The sequence below is a fragment of the Choloepus didactylus genome, chromosome 2 (genome assembly GCF_015220235.1).
Source record: "Choloepus didactylus isolate mChoDid1 chromosome 2, mChoDid1.pri, whole genome shotgun sequence".
NCBI classification, from domain to species: domain Eukaryota; kingdom Metazoa; phylum Chordata; class Mammalia; order Pilosa; family Megalonychidae; genus Choloepus; species Choloepus didactylus.
In genome coordinates this window covers 149,123,899-149,142,578 of record NC_051308.1, presented here as the reverse complement: position 1 = coordinate 149,142,578, position 18,680 = coordinate 149,123,899, and the positions used below count along the sequence as shown (strand labels likewise).

At 34.2% G+C, this 18,680-nt stretch overlaps 1 protein-coding gene across 1 annotated transcript in view; it reads left to right on the top strand.

Moving 5' to 3' along the window:
* The window catches only part of CCDC18 (coiled-coil domain containing 18), a 131,879-nt gene that overhangs the window by 39,307 nt on the left and 73,892 nt on the right, over positions 1–18,680 (top strand). Inside the window, 3 exon segments of the mRNA XM_037826619.1 lie at positions 5,398–5,624; positions 6,948–7,058; positions 7,544–7,675. Coding sequence (XP_037682547.1) covers positions 5,398–5,624; positions 6,948–7,058; positions 7,544–7,675 — 470 coding nt within the window.

The window sequence follows — 18,680 nt, the reverse complement described above, 5'->3', positions numbered from 1 at the left end:
TTGGACATTCCATGTCATTTGCATTTCCCTGTAAATTTTAGATCAGCATGTTCGTTTCAACCAAAAAGGAAAGAAATACACTGAGACTTTGGGATTGATGTTCTTCTAAATAGAACTTTAAAATTTTTCCCTTTTTTTAGGGGGTTGCTGGTAGTATTTAAATGTATATATCCTGCAACCTTGGTAAACTCACTCATTAGTTCTAATTCTTTTTGTAGATTCCTTAGTATTTTCCATGTGCCTGCCCATATAATCTTTGAATAAAGTCAGTTTTGCTTCTTCCTTTTAAACCTTGTGATATTTAATTGGTTTTCTTTGCCTTATTTTACTGGTTAGGTTAATATCTACAATATTGAATAGAAGAGATGATAATATTGGGTGTCCTTTTTCTTTCCTGGATCCTAGGTGAAAAGCAACATTGAACTGTGGGTTTTTTGTAGATATCTTTCATGAGACTAAGGAAGTTCCCTTCTATTTCTAGTTTACCTAGAGGTTTTTCGGTATGTTTTGTTTTACATTGTCATGAATACATGTTAATTTTATCAACTGCTTTTTCTGCATCAATTGATATGATTAAATGTTTTTTTTTCTCTTCTGCCAACATGGTGAATTATATTGCTTCATTTTGTAATGTTAAACCAACCTTGAATTCCTGGGATAAAGCCCACTATTGTTACCAAACACATTTGTGTTCATGAGGGATACTGGTCTGTAGTGTACTTTATTTATAATATTTCTGACTGCTTTTATTATCAGAGTAAGGCTGACCTTATGAAATCAGGTCTGAAGTATTCTCTCCTCTTCTCTTTTCTTGAAGAGTTTTTGTGGGATTAGTATTATTTCTTCTTTAATGTTAGATAGACCACAGAAACCATCTGGGCCTGGAATATTTTTTATGGTATGGCTTTTAACTATGAATTCAATTTCTTTAATTGACATAGGGCAATACAGATTTTCTATTTCTTCTAGAATCCCTGTTGGCAATTTGTGTCTTCAAAGGAATTTGTCCATTTTGTCTAGGTTGTCAAATATCTTGGCATAAGGCCACTCCAGCTTTCTTTTGATTGGTGTTTGCTTGCTGTATCTTTTTTCTATCCTTTTACTTTTACTTTTTTTAGTGCAATTTTATATATTCATATACCACATAATCATCCAAAGTGTGCAGTTGGTGGTTTGTGGTATCATCATATAGTTGTGCATTCATCATCTCTATCAATTTTTGAACATTTTAATTACTCCAAAAAATAATAAAAATAAGAATAAAAATAAAAGAGACCACCCAAAACATCCCATACCCCTTATTCCTCCCATTTATTTATTTTTTTTACTTTATTTTCTTACTCATCTGTCCATACACTAGATAAAGGGGGTGTCAATCACAAGGTTTTCACAATTACAGTCATGCCATAAAAGTTATATACAGTCATCTTCAAGAATCAAAGCTATGGGATTACAGTTCAACAGTTTCATGTATTTCCTTCTAGCTATTCTAATACACTAAAACTAATATATAAGAATAACCTTCATAATGACCCTAGCTATTCTAATACACTAAAACTAATACATAAGAATAACCTTCAGAATGACCTCTCAAATCTATTTGAAATCTCTCAGCTTCTGAAACTTTATTTTATTTCATTTCTCTTCCCCCTTTTGGTCCAAGAAGGCTTTCTGAATCCTACATCCATCCTTTTATTTTTTACCTGTGTCTTTATATATACAGTGAGTTTCTTATAGAAATCATGTAACTGGATCTTGCTTTAATGTCCAGTCAGATAATATTTGCTTTTTAGTTGGAGTATTTAGATCAATTACATTTAATATAATTATCAATATGTTAGGGTTTAAATCTACTATCTTGGTATTTATTTTCTATTTATTCCATTTCTCCTTCATTTCTCTGTTCATCTTTCCTGTCTTTTTTTTGGATCAAGTATATTTTAATATCCCAGTTTTTGTCAATCTCCACAATTGATTCATTAAATATACCTCTTTATTTTTTTAAGGATTGCCCTATGGTTTAACATTCAGTAACATATCACAATTCTCTTCTAATACTGTGTTTGAACTGTATAATGTAAGAAACTTTCAGCAGCTCTCCTTGCATTTTTTGTGCTATGCTGTTGCATCAATTTTGCATATGTTTTAAGCTGCACAATACATCATTATGATGTTTGCTTTAAACAATTAGTTATTTTATAAGGAAATTTAAAATGAGAAAAAAATGTTTTTTGTATTTATGTACATATTTACCATTTTAATGCTTTTCATTCTTTTGAGTGTATTTAAATTTCCATCGGGTATTATTATTACATGCCTGAAGAACTTCCTTTAATGTTTCATCCAATGTAGGTCTGCTGATGATGAATTCTCTTAGCTTTTTGTTTGTTTGATTGAATACTTTTTTCTCCTCCTCATTGTTGAAAGATGTTTTCTTCTTGTTTGCATGGTATCTGAAGTGAAGTCTGCAGTATTTCTTATCTCTGTTTCCTCTATTCATAATGAGGTTATTTTCTCTGGCTGGTTTTTGGCAATTTGATTATGATATATGTTAGTATAGTTTTCTTCATATTTTTCCTCATTTGGTTTCATTGAAATTCTTTGATATATGGATTATAGTTTTCATCAAATTTTTCATCAATCTGTCTAACATATATGTAGTTGGAGCCCCATAGGTTACTTTATATTTTTTTCCAATCTGCTTTTACTGTCCATGCTTCAATTTTAATAATTTCCTTTGCTATGTATTTAAGAGCACTTGTTTTTTTCTTCTACTAATCATTCAGTGAAATTTTCAGTCAGGTATTGTATTCTAGACATTTCTGAAGGCTCCATTTGGTTCTTTTTCTATCTTCTATTTTCTCATTATGTTCATTTTTTCCTTTAAAGCTTTGAAAACATTTATCATATTTACAATAATTTTTTAATATCCTTATCTGCTAATTCCATCATCTCTGTCATTTCTGGTTCTGTTTTTATTGACTGATTTTACCAGGTTATGGTCCACATTTTTTCTGTTGCTTCTTAGGTATAGTAATTTTTTATTGATTGTTAGACATTGTGAATTTTATTATTGTTGAGTTTGCTATTTTTCAAAGTGCTGGAGTTTTTTCTGGTGGGCAATTATTTGTAGATTAGTTTTATCTTTTCAAATAATACAAAAAAACAAAACACAACACTTTTTAAAAAGTACGGGTCTAGAGAAGCCTTTCCTCTAGGAATAGTGTAGCCCCATTGCTAAGGTGTAACCTTCTAGGGGTCTCTCTTAAGTTTCCATGTATTAAATAAAGTGTCTTCACTCAGACTGGTAGGAAGTTCAAATGATTCCTGGCTCAGGCTTGAGCTCTGGGAATTGTTTTACTTGGGGCTCCCAGGTAACTGTTGTTTCTTTGAAAGTTGTTCTTCCTTAACTTCATGGGTTTTCTCTCCAAGCATGCACGTATTGGTCTTCAGCCAATGACTCAAGGAGACCTCCAAATAGATTTTTGTAGCTCTTTCTCATCTTTATTATTTGGACCCACTAGCTGTTTTGGCCTGTGTGAACCCTGATCTCTGTCTCTTTAACTCAGTGAAGCTTCTAGTCTCTGTTAGGGTTCCCTTCCCTGTTTTGAACTTGGCCGTATTGAACTTGGCTCCAGGCAGTAAGCTGGGACAGTTTAGGGCTCATTTCTCATCTCAGGGATCAAGCCCTGGACTGCCTATTGCCAGTGTCCAAAAATAATTGTTTTATATATTTTTGACCAGTTTTCTAGTTATTTTCAGTGGAATGGTAAGTCTGAATTTTATTTCTTCTTCATGGTCAGAAGTAGAAGTAAGTACATCCACTTAAAAACATAGTTTTTCCTTTGAAGTATGAAGTATGTGAGCTTCATTAGGGCAGGGATTTTTGTCCATTTAGCTCACTGCTGTATTTAAGCACTTAGAGTAGTGCTTGGTATATAGTTGGGCTTCAATAAATGTTTGTTGAATGTTATGAGGTTATTAATGTTGCAGCCTCCAAATATGGACTTTGATGATATATACAATTAAGCCTTTCCATTTATTATCATTAGTAAAACATTGACCACCTGGAATCTCCGCATTCTGGAGCAGAACCCAGAGTGTTCTAGAATAAGTGAGAAATAGTCCATAAACTGGAAAACACTCTCTGACAATCAAAAAAAAAGGAGAGTATCCGTCAGGAAATTAATATAGCTGAGGAATACCAATTACTTGGAGATTATGAATAGTCAATTTATCTCATTGAAGAATAGAAGCACTTTGATTTGCTGACAATCTATAAATGGCTACTCTATTTACGTGTTTGGAGGGGAAGTATTGAAAGACAGGTGAAAGAAGAGAAGTACAGAAATAAACAAGAAAGTATAGGAGATGAGTGGTAGTAGCAGTGATTAGAAAGGCAAAACGGGCTACTAGCAACAGAAATGATGGGATTAGCAGAGAGTGTGCTGGTTATTAGAGGTGGTAATAAAGATAATATGTTGTAGATTCTCTGACTTCAAAGAACAGAGCCAATGACTGCCTAGAAAGAGAAATATTAGACATATGAGGAATTGATAGGAAATGGCTACATGCCATATTATCTTTATTACCAAGTCAAAGTACTACTGAGAGTAATGTAATCCTTGAAGATATAGTGCATCTCTGCTTGTTTCCACACCTCTGTGTGTTCTTATGCAATCATCTACAGTATGCCTCTTTAAAGCACTCCTGAAAGTTCAGTTACTTTGGGGTGGGGTGGGAGGTGGGATGTGTTTATAATGGAGAAAGTGCATAGTCAAACAACTACCTCTGATAACCCTCAGTAGTATTAAAAGCATCACTGAATTCTCACCAGCTAGTTTCCAGAAGATGGGACTAGGAAGGATTCACAATTTACAGCTTTGAAACCTGCATCTACATAAGACCTGCATCTACATATAGTACATCAAAATATTCTTAATGATCTCAAGTCATTCAAATCAAATTTATGATTGTTTATGATTAACTTTAGTTTAAGGAAACAAGGCTAATTTTCTTGCTTGCCTGCCTGCCTGCCTTCCTTTCTTCCTTGTTTCCTTCCTTTCCTTTCTTTTTTTCTCGTTTTTTTTTCTTTTTAACATTTTATAATGATTTCTATCCCAAAATTGGGATTTTAAAAAGTTGGAAAGGACTCTGGGACTTTTAAATTTATAGTACAAAGGAACAATCTCCATCTTTCCAGAAAACTGAGTGGTTCAGAAGAACTTATCCCCACATTGTTATGTAATTTAGAAAGTACCTTATTTACCATGTTCCTTAATTATTTTATCCATATTATATGTCTCATTCTCCATTCTCTTTAAATCTTTCAACTATTGAAATAGGTTTTTATTCTTGAAGTTTTATCCAGAACAACTTTCCTTTTATGTGTATTAGCAGAAAGTATAAAAGATCAAAATCAACAACAAACTGTGTGCAAGCAGTATGAAAGAGAAAGACAAAGACTTGCTGCTGGAATAGAAGAACTACGTACTAAGCTTATGCAAACAGAAGCTGAGAATTCTGATTTGAAAGTTAATATGGCCCGCAGAACTAGTCAGTTTCAGCTGATTCAAGAGGAGCTGCTAGAAAAAGCTTCAAATTCTAGCAAACTGGAAAGTGAAGTAAGCTTGGAATTAGCTATATATATGTACTAAATTTTGAGATAGGAAAATATATATCATTGCAGGGTTTTGTAAAAATTAAATGTTTAAGTCCAGATTTATAAGTTGTTTTTTTTTTAAATAAATGATACAATGTAAGGCATAATTCTTTTTAAAATATATTTAGAAATCTTTGGGTTTTAACCTATGTTGAAAGTAGGAGAATACCCTATTGGCTAACATCTCAAATTTGGTGGAACTAATACTGCATTGCATCTTATTAGAACTTCTGCAGGTTAAATTAAGATGGCTAATACATATTTATAAGTAAAGAATTTAGATTATGAAGTTGGAAAAAAAGGAGTGGTAATAAAGAATTTCAGTCATATTAAGGATGCAGTAGTACTCAAATTTTAGCAAACATCAGAATCAGCTGGGAAACCTGTTAAACATGCAGATTTCTGTGTCCTATTCCAGACTTCAAAGAACAGAGATGGAATCTGCATTTTTTAAACAACTGCAGGTGAATCTGATGCAGATAGTATATGGATTTTATTCTGAAAAGAGGACAATGCATGTTTTGTGTATATCTGATCTTCTTTTCCACTGAGGACAGGACAAGAATGGTTTATTAGGTAATGGTGGACCAGGACCACATGTATACATGTTATGTTCAACCTTCAAACTTGAGGTTCTAGAATATATGGGGGCACTTTTTAAATGTCTGAGTTTTCATCTTAAAGTCTGTAGCCAAGCCTAAGGAGAAGACCTGTGAGATAGGAACTTAATGTGAATAGTGGAAAAGGAAATTTAGTCAGTTTGTAATTACAGCTACCCGGTTAGAAAATTGTCAAGTACTGAGATTAATAACTGTTACAGTTTTTTATTACAAACATAGCACTGTCTTGTTGTTGAAAATGCAGACAGGGACAAAGAATAAATTAAATTACTGATAATTCTACCACTCGGAAATGACTGCTGTTAGCCTCTTATTATACTAATTTCAGTCTTCAGCACCTACTTTTTAAGAAATGGGTGAGGGTGCAATCCTATTTGGAGATAGTGGTCTGAATTAAATTATTTGTATTTTACATAGATGAGGCATGTCTCTGGTCTTTCCCTCAATATTTGCTTTTCTTCTAAATTGTCACTAATTTTTTAAAGTACTTATAATTATGTGGATGAAAAGGTTATTCATTTTGCATCCTAAATGTCTACCACCATAAATTTACCTTGTTTACCTAGACACAGTGTATTATACTTTTGAAAAGAGGACTGGTGATTTTAGGATAAAAAGTCATTATCTTAAAAAAAAAACAAAACATTTATTTTAATTTTTTTCAGATGACAAAGAAGTGTTCTCAGCTTTTAACTCTAGAGAAACAGCTGGAAGAAAAAATAGTTGCTTATTCCTCTATTGCAGCAAAAAATACAGAACTAGAACAGGAACTTACGGTAAAAGCTACCTTTTTCACTGCATATTTACTATGACTTTTAGTCATTTAATTATTGAAAGCTTATTTTTTCAGTATCATTATTAAAAATATACCAAATAGGAAAGTATAAATTGTATTAAACTCTTCTGATTTTTTATTTTTTGTTTCTATATTTTTAAGTTACTAAATTTGTATGGAAAGTTGTTATGCAAGTTTTCTCATTTTATGAGAAATTAGATTCTTAATAGAATTGAAGGAAATAATAGCAGTCTTGTTATCTGCTTCTAAGTGTTTTCATTTCTGAAAATAATCTGGTCTATTTTTGATAAAATATTTTTACCATTTTGTTTATTTTATAAATATTTAAATGTTTTTTAAAATTTGAAGTATTAACTGCTGTGGTTCTTTAAATAATTCAGCAAGGTAAATTTAGTGTTTCTCTAATGCAACTTTATGTAAAAATGATTCTCAGTTATATTCCTTAAAGTGATTTTGTATTTTTAGGAAAAGAATGAAAAGATTAAAAGTCTAGAAACCAATATCAATACAGAGCATGAGAAAATTTGTCTGGCCTTTGAAAAAGCAAAGAAATTTCATCTTGAACAGCATAAAGAAATGGAAAAGCAGATTGAAAAAGTAAGTAGTAGTTAATGTTTTTTATGAAGTGTATAAAATGCATACTTAGAATATGAATACTGAAAAGAACCTTAAAAATTACTAGCCTAGTTTTCTTTATTTTATAAAGTATACCTGCCATTTCAGATTTAATCATTATTTTGTACATTATCAAGGTAAGAGTGATTCTGTAGACACTATTTCACTAGAGACATCAATTGCCTGAAGATTGGTTGAGAGGGAAAAAAGGAGTAGAAGCACTCTTACCCTTGGGATAAAATTATAGAGTGAAAAAAAAAAAGTGAAGAAGAAGATGCAGGACTAAAAGCTCAAGACTACAAAAAAAAAATACATAATTTGGATGGACTTCATGGCAGAATGGAACTAAGAAAAGGAAAGTCAGTAAACAATGAAAATTACCCTCTGTGAGCAACAGAGAGAAAAAAGATAGGGTTTAAAAATTGAACAAAGCATCAGCGATCTGTGCGATAATTTCAAAAATTCTAACATTCATGTTATTAGAGTCCTGGAAGGAGAAGAGAAGGACATTGGTGAAGAAAATATTTTAAGGACTAATGAATTCTACCCAAACTCATCTACAGATTCAATGCAATCCCAATCAAAATTCCAACAACCTATTTTGCAAACTTGGAAAAGCTAGTAATCAAATTTATTTGGAAAGGGAAGATGCCTCGAATTGCTAAAGACACTCTGAGAAAGAAAAATGAAGTGGGAGGACTTACACTCCCTGACTTTGAAACTTATTATAAAGCCACAGTTGTCAAAACAGCATGGTACTGGCACAAAGATAGACATATTGATCAATGGAATTGAATTGAGAATTCGGAGATAGACCCCCAGATCTATGGCCAACTGATCTTTGATAAGGCCCCCAAAGTCACTGAACTGGGTCATAATGGTCTATTCAACAAATGGGGCTGGGAGAGTTGGATATCCATATCCAAAAGAATGAAAGAGGAACCCTCCCTCACACCCTACACAAAAATTAACTCAAAATGGACCAAAGATCTCAATATAAAAGAAAGTACCATAAAACTCCTAGAAGATAATGAAGGGAAACATCTTCAAGACCTTGTATTAGGCAGCCACTTCCTAGACTTTAAAGCACAAGCAACAAAAGAAAAAATAGATAAATGGGAACTCCTCAAGCTTAGAAGTTTCTGTATCTCAAAGGAATTTGTCAAAAAGGTAAAGAGGCAGCCAACTCAATGGGAAAAAATTTTTGGAAACCATGTATCTGACAAAAGACTGATAACTTGCATATATAAAGAAATCCTACAACTCAATGACAATAGTACAGACAGCCCAATTATAAAATGGGCAAAAGATATGAAAAGACAGTTCTCTGAAGAGGAAATACAAATGGCCAAGAAACACATGAAAAAATGTTCAGCTTCACTAGCTATTAGAGAGATGCAAATTGAGACCACAATGAGATACCATCTCACACCAGTTAGAATGGCTACCATTAAACAAACAGGAAACTACAAATGCTGCAGGGGATGTGGAGAAATTGGAACTCTTATTCATTGTTGGTGGGACTGTATAGTGGTTCAGCCACTCTGGAAGTCAGTCTGGCAGTTCCTTAGAAAACTAGATATAGAGTTACCCTTCAATCCAGCAATTGCACATCTCGGTATATACCCGGAAGATCTGAAAGCAGTGCTACGAACAGATATCTGCACGCCAATGTTCATAGCAGCATTATTCACAATTGCCAAGAGATGGAAACAACCCAAATGTCCTTCAACAGATGAGTGGATAAAGAAAATGTGGTATATACACACGATGGAATACTACACGGCAGTAAGAAGGAATGATGTCGTGAAACATATGACAACATGGATGAACCTTGAAGACATAATGCTGAGTGAAACAAGCCAGGCACAAAAAGAGAAATATTATATGCTACCACTAGTGTGAACTTTGAAAAATGTAAAACAAATGGTTTATAATGTAGAATGTAGGGGAACAAGCGATAAAGAGCAATTAAGGAAGGCGGAACGATAATCCAATAAGAACAGATAAGCTATCGTGGGTAAATTTAACTTTCTGGGGATGCCCAGGAATGACTATGGTCTGTTAATTTCCGATGGATATAGTAGGAACAAGTTCACAGAAATGTTGCTATATTAGGTTACTTTCTTGGGGTAGAGTAGGAACATGTTGGAAGTAAAGTAGTTACCTTAGGTTAGTTGTCTTTTTCTTACTCCCTGGTTATGGTCTCTTTGAAATGTTCTTTTATTGTATGTTTTAATTTTTTTTTATTTTTTATACAGTTGATTTAAAAAAAAAAGGTTAAAAAAAAACAAGGAAAAAAATATGCAAAGCCCCCAAGAGCTGGTGGAGAATGTGGGGGTATTGGCCTGCCCCACCTCGATGTTTGCTAATGTGCTCACAGACATAGGGAACTGGTGGTTTGATGGGCTGAGCCCTCTACCACAGGACTTGCTCTTGGGAAGACTGTTGCTGCAAAGGAGAGGCTAGGCTTCCCTATAATTGTGCCTAAGAGCCTCCTTCTGAATGCCTCTTTGTTGCTCAGATGTGGCCCTCTCTCTCTAGCTAATCCAACTTGAAAGGTGAAATCACTGCCCACCCCTCTACGTGGGATCAGACACCCAGGGGAGTGAATCTCCCTGGCAATGTGCAGTATGACTTCCGGGGCGGGATGTAGACCCGGCATCATGGGATGGAGAACATCTTCTTGACCAAAAGGGGGAAATGAAAGTAAATGAAATAAGCTTCAGTGGCAGAGAGATTCCAAAAGGAGCCAAAAGGCACTCTGGTGGGCACTCTTACGCACAATATAGACAACCCTTTTTAGGTTCTAATGAATTGGGGTAGCTGGCGGTAGATACCTGGAACTATCAAACTACAACCCAGAACCCATGAATCTTGAAGACGATTGTATAAAAATGTAGTTTATGAGGGGTGACAGTGGGATTGGGAAAGCCGTAAGGACCACACTCCCCTTTGTCTAGTTTATGGATGGGTGAGTAGAAAAATGGGGGAAGGAAACAAACAGACAAAGGCACCCAGTGTTCTTTTTTACTTTAATTGGTCTTTTTCACTTTAATTATTATTCTTGTTATTTGTGTGTGTACGGTAATGAAGGTGTCAGGGATTGATTTTGGTGATGAATGTACAACTATGTAATGGTACTGTGAAGAATTGAATGTACTGTATGTTTTGTATGACTGCGTGGTATGTGAATATATCTCAAGAAAATGAATATTAAAAAAAAGGAGTAATGACTGAAAACTTCACAAATTTGGCAAAAAAATAAATTTACAAATTCAGAGGATCGAAGAAGATAAACTCAAAGAAAAGCATTCTGAGACACATAAAAATGTTTGCTCAAATCTAAAACCAAAATATATTGAGAGCAGCCAGATATTAGCAACCCATTGCATAAAAGGGAACAAAAGATTGGAATTACTGTAGGTTTCTCATCATAACCCATGGAAGCAAGAAGACAGAAGAACAACATTTTTTGTAGTGCTGAAAGAGGAAAACTCTCAACCTAGAATTCTATATCCAGCAAAAATATTCTATAGCAATGAAGATGAAATAAAGACATTTATAGATGAAGGGAAGTTTAGAGAATTTGTCACCAGCAAACATTTTCTGAAACAAATTCTGAAGAAAGTTCTTCCACCAAAATGTAATAATACCAGAGGGAAACTTGCAACTTCGGAAATGAAGGAAGAAAACTTGAAATAGTTAATATTTGGGTAAACATAATGGAATATTTTTCTCCAATTAAGATGTTTATAATATCTATGACAATTGAAAGCAAAATTTAATAACATTGTCTGGTGAAGTTCAGTATATTTATTATAATACATGTGACAACTACAATATGTGGAAGGAAGGGGAAAGGGATCTATATGTTTATAAGGTCTCTGCATTTCACTTCAAGTGGCAAAATATTAATTCTAAGTAGATTCTGAATAATTAAATTATGTATATTATAATTTCTAGAGCAGCCACTAAAACTATGCAGATATAGTAAAAAAAAATAAGCCAGTAGATGAATTAAAATAGAATTATGAAAATATTAAAATAGTTGAAAAGAAAACTAGAAAGGAGAAATAGGAATGAAAAACAGAGACAGCAGAGAAAACTAACAAAATGGTATGCTTAATTCTAATAATATGCAAAATTATCTTAAATGTAAATGTTTCTAACATACCAAATAAGACTGATTGTAGGACTGGATAAAACCTTTTTAAAATAAACAAGCCTCAAATATATACTGTCTTGAAGTAACTTGTTTTAAATATAGTGATATATATAGTTTAAATATAAAAGGATGGAAAAAAGGTGTGCAACATGAACACTAATCAAAAGAAAGCTGTGTAGCTGTATAAATATCAGGTAAGATAGACTTCAGAGCAAAGAAAATTACAAGTGATAAAGAGGGACATTACATAATGGTAAAAGGTTCAATTCACCAAGAAGACATCATCCATGTGTTCCTAACAACAGAGTTTTGAAATATGTGAAGCAAAATGAAGAAGTCAAAGGTGAAGAAGATTAATCTAAAACTTTAGTTGTGGTTTCAGCACTCCTCTTTTCTGTAATCAATAGAAGATGTAGACAAAAAATCAGCAAGAATATACAATACCCCTACACCTTCAACCAACTTAACCTAATTGACATTTATAGACTACTAGACCCAACAACAGAAGAATATACCTTTTTTTTCAAGTGCCCCTGGAATGTTCACTATATTCTGGGTCATAAAATAAACTTTATCAAATTGGAAATAATTGAAGCTTTATAATAATGTTCTCTCACCATATTGAAATTAAGCTAGAAATCAATACCAAAAAGATAACTGGAAACCTCCAAATATTTGGAAATTAAGCAACACACTTCTAAATAATCCATGGGTCAAAGAGTAAGTCCCAAAGGAAATTAGAAAATATTTGCCTGAATGAAAATGAAAATTCAACATACCAAATTTGTGAGAAACAGCTAACCCATTTCTTAAAGGGAAATCTATAGCATTAAATGTGTACTTTAGGAAAAAAGAAAGAAAAAGCAATAATCCCTGAATAATCAATAATTCCTAATATAAAAACTAGGAAAAGAAGAGCAAAATAGCCCAAAAGAGGCAGCAGTATAGAAATAATTAAAGATCATAACTGAAAAGAACTGAAATTGAGATGAGAACATCAATAGAGAAAATCATCAGTAATGAATCCAAAAGCTGGTTCTTTGAAAAGATGAATAAAATTTATAAACCTCTAGCCATTCTTAACTGTGGGGAAAAAAAAAGAAGATAGAAGACACAAATTACTTATAATTTGAATAATCAAGGATATGTCACTGCAAACTCCAAAGATATTAAAGGTTAATAAAGGAATACCACAAAAAGTTCTGTGCACATTAATCTGACAACTTACATGATATAAACCATTTCTTTAAAGGTCACAAATAAATAAAACTCATACTAGAAGGAATAGCTAATCTGAATATTTCTACATATATTAAATGTATTGGATTCATACTTTTAAAAATTACTAAAAAAAGATATTGCAAATTGCAACAGTATGCCAAGTCCCAACCAACAGTATTTCTGAAAACTGGAAAGAATATACTGGGTTTTCTTTTCTTTTGTAGAGTCTATCTAAGACTCTAAAGTTTTACCTACTAAGTTTATTTTTTCAGAAACTTAAAGCCTCCAGATGACTCCTATGCCAGGTAAGCTCTGAAACTCAGAAGTACCGGTCTTTCTAAGAACATCAACCAGTTTCATTACTCTACTCCATATTTTCAGCATCCCTTTTCAGCACGAAAAGTTAGAATGGTCAGTGCCCAGATATCCCTGAAGATTGAGAGAATGATCAAATGAGAGGGAGGAGTTGTAACTGAGAAATTAGGATTTAACAAGTGATTATGACTACTGACTAATTATGTAGATATTTCTTTTTAGTTTCTAGTGTATTAGAATAGCCAGAAGGAAATACCTGAAATTGTTGAACTATAATCCAGTAGCTTTGATTTTTGCTAATGGTTTTATAACTATATATATAGCTTTCATCTTGTGACCATGTGATTGTTAAACCTGATGACTGACACCCTCTTTATCCAGTGTATGGGTAGATGAGTAATGTAAGAAAGACATGCGTGAAAAAAAGCGATAATATCACTAGTAAATCAACCTAACCAAGCACTTGCAAACCCATAGTGTCACAGTTGACTGTAAGTGAACAGTGAAGGTGCTGCTCTTATCTCTGTACACCGCAGACTTTTTTTCTTCCCTCAGGATACCCAAATTCCTTATGTATAAAGATATGTGCCAGTCTGACATCAAGTTTCAATTCATGTATTAAATGTTAGTAACACCCAAAAAAAAATAAAATAAAATTGCCGAAAAAGAAAATCCCACCACAGATTGTTTCTTTGGTGATTTTACTGGTGAATTCTTCCACACACTTTAAGAAAGAAATAACACTGATTCCATAGAGTCTCTTCCAGAATATAGAAGAGGAGGGATCACTTTCCAGTGCATTCTTGATGACACCAGCATTGCCCTAATACCAAAATGAGACAAAGAAAGCACAAGAAAAGAAACACTGACCAATATCCTTCATGAATACTGGAGCAAAAATGCTAAACAAAATATTAGCAAAGCAAATCCAGCAGTAAATATACACACACACATAAAGAAAACATCATGACCAAGAGTGCTGGGAAGGAAAAACTGGGTCAACATTAAAAAATAAATCAATGTTACAACAAAAAGAATGAACCTTAATGTACACTATGGACTATAGGTAATATAATTATAATAATATTTCATCAATTGTAACAAAGGTATGACACTAAGGCAAAATGTTAATAATAGGGAAAATTGGGGGTGGGGATATATGGGAATTCTGTACATTCTGTATGATCTTTTTGTAAACCTGCAACTGCACTAATTTTTTAAAAATCAATTTAATACATTATGTTAACAGACCAAAGGATTAAAAAGAACCATGAGATCCTATCAGTCGTTGGAGGAAAAGCGTTTGACAAAATTCAACATTCTGTCATGATAAAAACTCTCAGCCAACTAGAAATAGAAGGGAACTTCTTTAAGCTGATAAAGACAGTGTATTTTAAAAACCCTGTAGATAACATCATTTTTTTTATCATCATTTTATTGAGATATATTCACATACCACGCAGTCATACAAAACAAATTGTACTTTCGATTGTTTACAGTACCATTACATAGTTGTACATTCGTCACCTAAATCAATCCCTGACACCTTCATTAGCACACACACAAAAATAACAAGAATAATAATTAGAGTGAAAAAGAGCGATTGAAGTAAAAAAGAACACTGGGTACCTTTGTCTGTTTGTTTCCTTCCCCTACTTTTCTACACATCCATCCATAAACTAGACAAAGTGGAGTTTGGTCCTTATGGTATTCCCAATCCCACTGTCACCCCTCATAAGCTACATTTTTATACAACTGTCTTCGAGATTCATGGGTTCTGGGTTGTAGTTTAATAGTTTCAGGTATCCACCACCAGCTACCCCAATTCTTTAGAACCTAAAAAAGGTTGTCTAAAGTGTGCGTAAGAGTGCCCACCAGAGTGATCTCTCGGCTCGTTTTGGAATCTCTCTGCCACTGAAGCTTATTTCATTTCCTTTCACATCCCCCTTTTGGTCAAGAAGATGTTCTCCATCCCATGATGCCGGGTCTACATTCCTCCCCGGGAGTCATATTCCACGTTGCCAGGGAGATTCACTTCCCTGGGTGTCTGATCCCACGTAGGGGGGAGGGCAGTGATTTCACCTTTCAAGTTGGCTTAGCCAGAGAGAGAGGGCCACATCTGAGCAACAAAGAGGCATTCAGGAGGAGACTCTTAGGCACAAATACAGGGAGGCCTAGCCTCTCCTTTGCAGCAACCGTCTTCCCAAGGGTAAAACTTATGGTAGAGGGCTCAACCCATCAAACCACCAGTCCCCTATGTCTGTGGTCATGTTAGCAACCATGGAGGTGGGGTAGGCGAATACCCCTGCATTCTCCACAGGCTCCTCAAGGGGGCACTACATCTTTTTTTTTTTTTTTCCTTGTTTGTCTTTTTTCTTTTTCTTTTTCTTTTTTTTTTTTTAACTTTCCCTTCTTTTTTAAATCAACTGTATGAAAAAAAAGTTAAAAAGAAAACAAACATACAATAAAAGAACATTTCAAAGAGACCATAACAAGGGAGTAAGAAAAAGACAACTAACATAAGATAACTGCTTAACTTCCACCATGTTCCTACTTTACCCCAAGAAAGTTACATAATATAGCAACATTTCAGTGAACTTGTTCCTACTACATCCATCAGAAATTAACAGACCATAGTCATTTCTGGGCATCCCCAGAACGTTAAATAGCTTATCTGTTCTTCTTGGATTATTGTTCCCCCTTCCTTAATTGCTCTCTACTGCTAGTTCCCCTACATTCTACATTATAAACCATTTGTTTTACATTTTTGAAAGTTCACATTAGTGGTAGCATATAATATTTCTCTTTTTGTGCCTGGCTTATTTCGCTCAGCATTATGTCTTCAAGGTTCATCCATGTTGTCATATGTTTCACCAGATCGTTCCTTCTTACTGCCGCGTAGTATTCCATCGTGTGTATATACCACATTTTATTTATCCACTCATCTGTTGAAGGACATTTGGGTTGTTTCCATCTCTTGGCAATTGTGAATAATGCTGCTATGAACATTGGCGTGCAGATATCTGTTCGTGTCACTGCTTTCCGATCTTCCGGGTATATACCGAGAAGTGCAATTGCTGGATCGAATGGTAGCTCTATATCTAGTTTTCTAAGGAACTGCCAGACTGACTTCCAGAGTGGCTGAACCATTATACAGTCCCACCAACAATGAATAAGAATTCCAATTTCTCCACATCCCCTCCAGCATTTGTAGTTTCCTGTTTGTTTAATGGCAGACATTCTAACCGGTGTTAGATGGTATCTCATTGTGGTCTTAATTTGCATCTCTCTAATAGCTAGTGAAGCTGAACATTTTTTCATGTGTTTCTTGGCCATTTGTATTTCCTCTTCAGAGAACTGTCTTTTCATATCTTTTGCCCATTTTATAATTGGGCTGTCTGTACTATTGTCATTGAGTTGTAGGATTTCTTTGTATATGCAAGATATCAGTCTTTTGTCAGATACATGGTTTCCAAAAATTTTTTCCCATTGAGTTGGCTGCCTCTTTACCTTTTTGAGAAATTCCTTGGAGGTGCAGAAACTTCTAAGCTTGAGGAGTTCCCATTTATCTATTTTCTCTTTTGTTGCTTGTGCTTTGGGTGTAAAGTCTAGGAAGTGGCCTCCTAATACAAGGTCTTGAAGATGTTTTCCTACATTATCTTCTAGGAGTTTTATGGTACTTTCTTTTATATTGAGATCTTTGGTCCATTTTGAGTTAATTTTTGTGTAGGGGGTGAGGTAGGGGTCCTCTTTCATTCTTTTGGATATGGATATCCAACTCTCCCAGCCCCATTTGTTGAAAAGACCATTATGGCTCAGTTCGGTGACTTTGGGGGCCTTATCAAAGATCAGTCGGCCATAGATCTGAAGGTCTATCTCTGAATTCTCAGTTCGATTCCATTGATCTATATGTCTATCTTTGTGCCAGTACCATGCTGTTTTGGCAACTGTGGCTTTATAATAAGCTTCAAAGTCAGGGAGTGTAAGTCCTCCCACTTCGTTTTTCTTTTTTAGAGTGTCTTTAGCAATTCGAGGCATCTTCCCTTTCCAAATAAATTTGATAACTAGCTTTTCCAAGTCTGCAAAGTAGGTTGTTGGAATTTTGATTGGGATTGCATTGAATCTGTAGATGAGTTTGGGTAGAATTGACATCTTAATGACATTTAGCCTTCCTATCCATGAACATGGAATATTTTTCCATCTTTTAAGGTCCCCTTCTATTTCTTTTAGTAGAGTTATGTAGTTTTCTTTGTATAGGTCTTTTACATCTTTGGTTAAGTTTATTCCTAGGTACTTGATTTTTTTAGTTGCTATTGAAAACGGTATCTTTTTATTGAGTGTCTCTTCAGTTTGTTCATTTCTAGCATATAGAAACATTACTGACTTATGTGCATTAATCTTGTATCCCGCTACTTTGCTAAATTTGTTTATTAGCTCTAGTAGGTGTATCGTTGATTTCTCAGGGTTTTCTAGATATAAGATCATATCATCTGCAAACAATGACAGTTTTACTTCTTCTTTTCCAATTTGGATGCCTTTTATTTCTTTGTCTTGCCGGATTGCCCTGGCTAGCACTTCCAGCACAATGTTGAATAACAGTGGTGACAGCGGGCATCCTTGTCTTGTTCCTGATCTTAGAGGGAAGGCTTTCAGTCTCTCACCATTGAGTACTATGCTGGCTGTGGGTTTTTCATATATGCTCTTTATCATGTTGAGGAAGTTTCCTTCAATTCCTACCTTTTGAAGTGTTTTTATCAAAAAGGGATGTTGGATTTTGTCAAATGCTTTTTCAGCATCTATTGAGATGATCAATTGATTTTTCCCTTTCGAGTTTTTAATGTGTTGTAATACATTGATTGTTTTTCTTATGTTGAACCATCCTTGCATGCCTGGAATGAACCCCACTTGGTCATGGTGTGATTTTTTTAATGTGTGTTTGGATTCGATTTGCAAGTATTTTGTCGAGGATTTTTGCATCTATATTCATTAGGGAGATTGGCCGGTAGTTTTCCTTTTTTGTAGCATCTTTGCCTGGTTTTGGTATTAGATTGATGTTAGCTTCATAAAATGAGTTAGGTAGTGTTCCATTTTCTTCAATGTTTTGAAAGAGTTTGAGTAAGATTGGTGTCAGTTCTTTCTGGAAAGTTTGGTAGAATTCCCCTGTGAAGCCATCTGGCCCTGGGCATTTATTTGTGGGAAGATTTTTGATGACTGATTGGATCTCTTTGCTTGTGATGGGTTGGTTGAGGTCTTCTATTTCTTCTCTGGTCAGTCTAGGTTGTT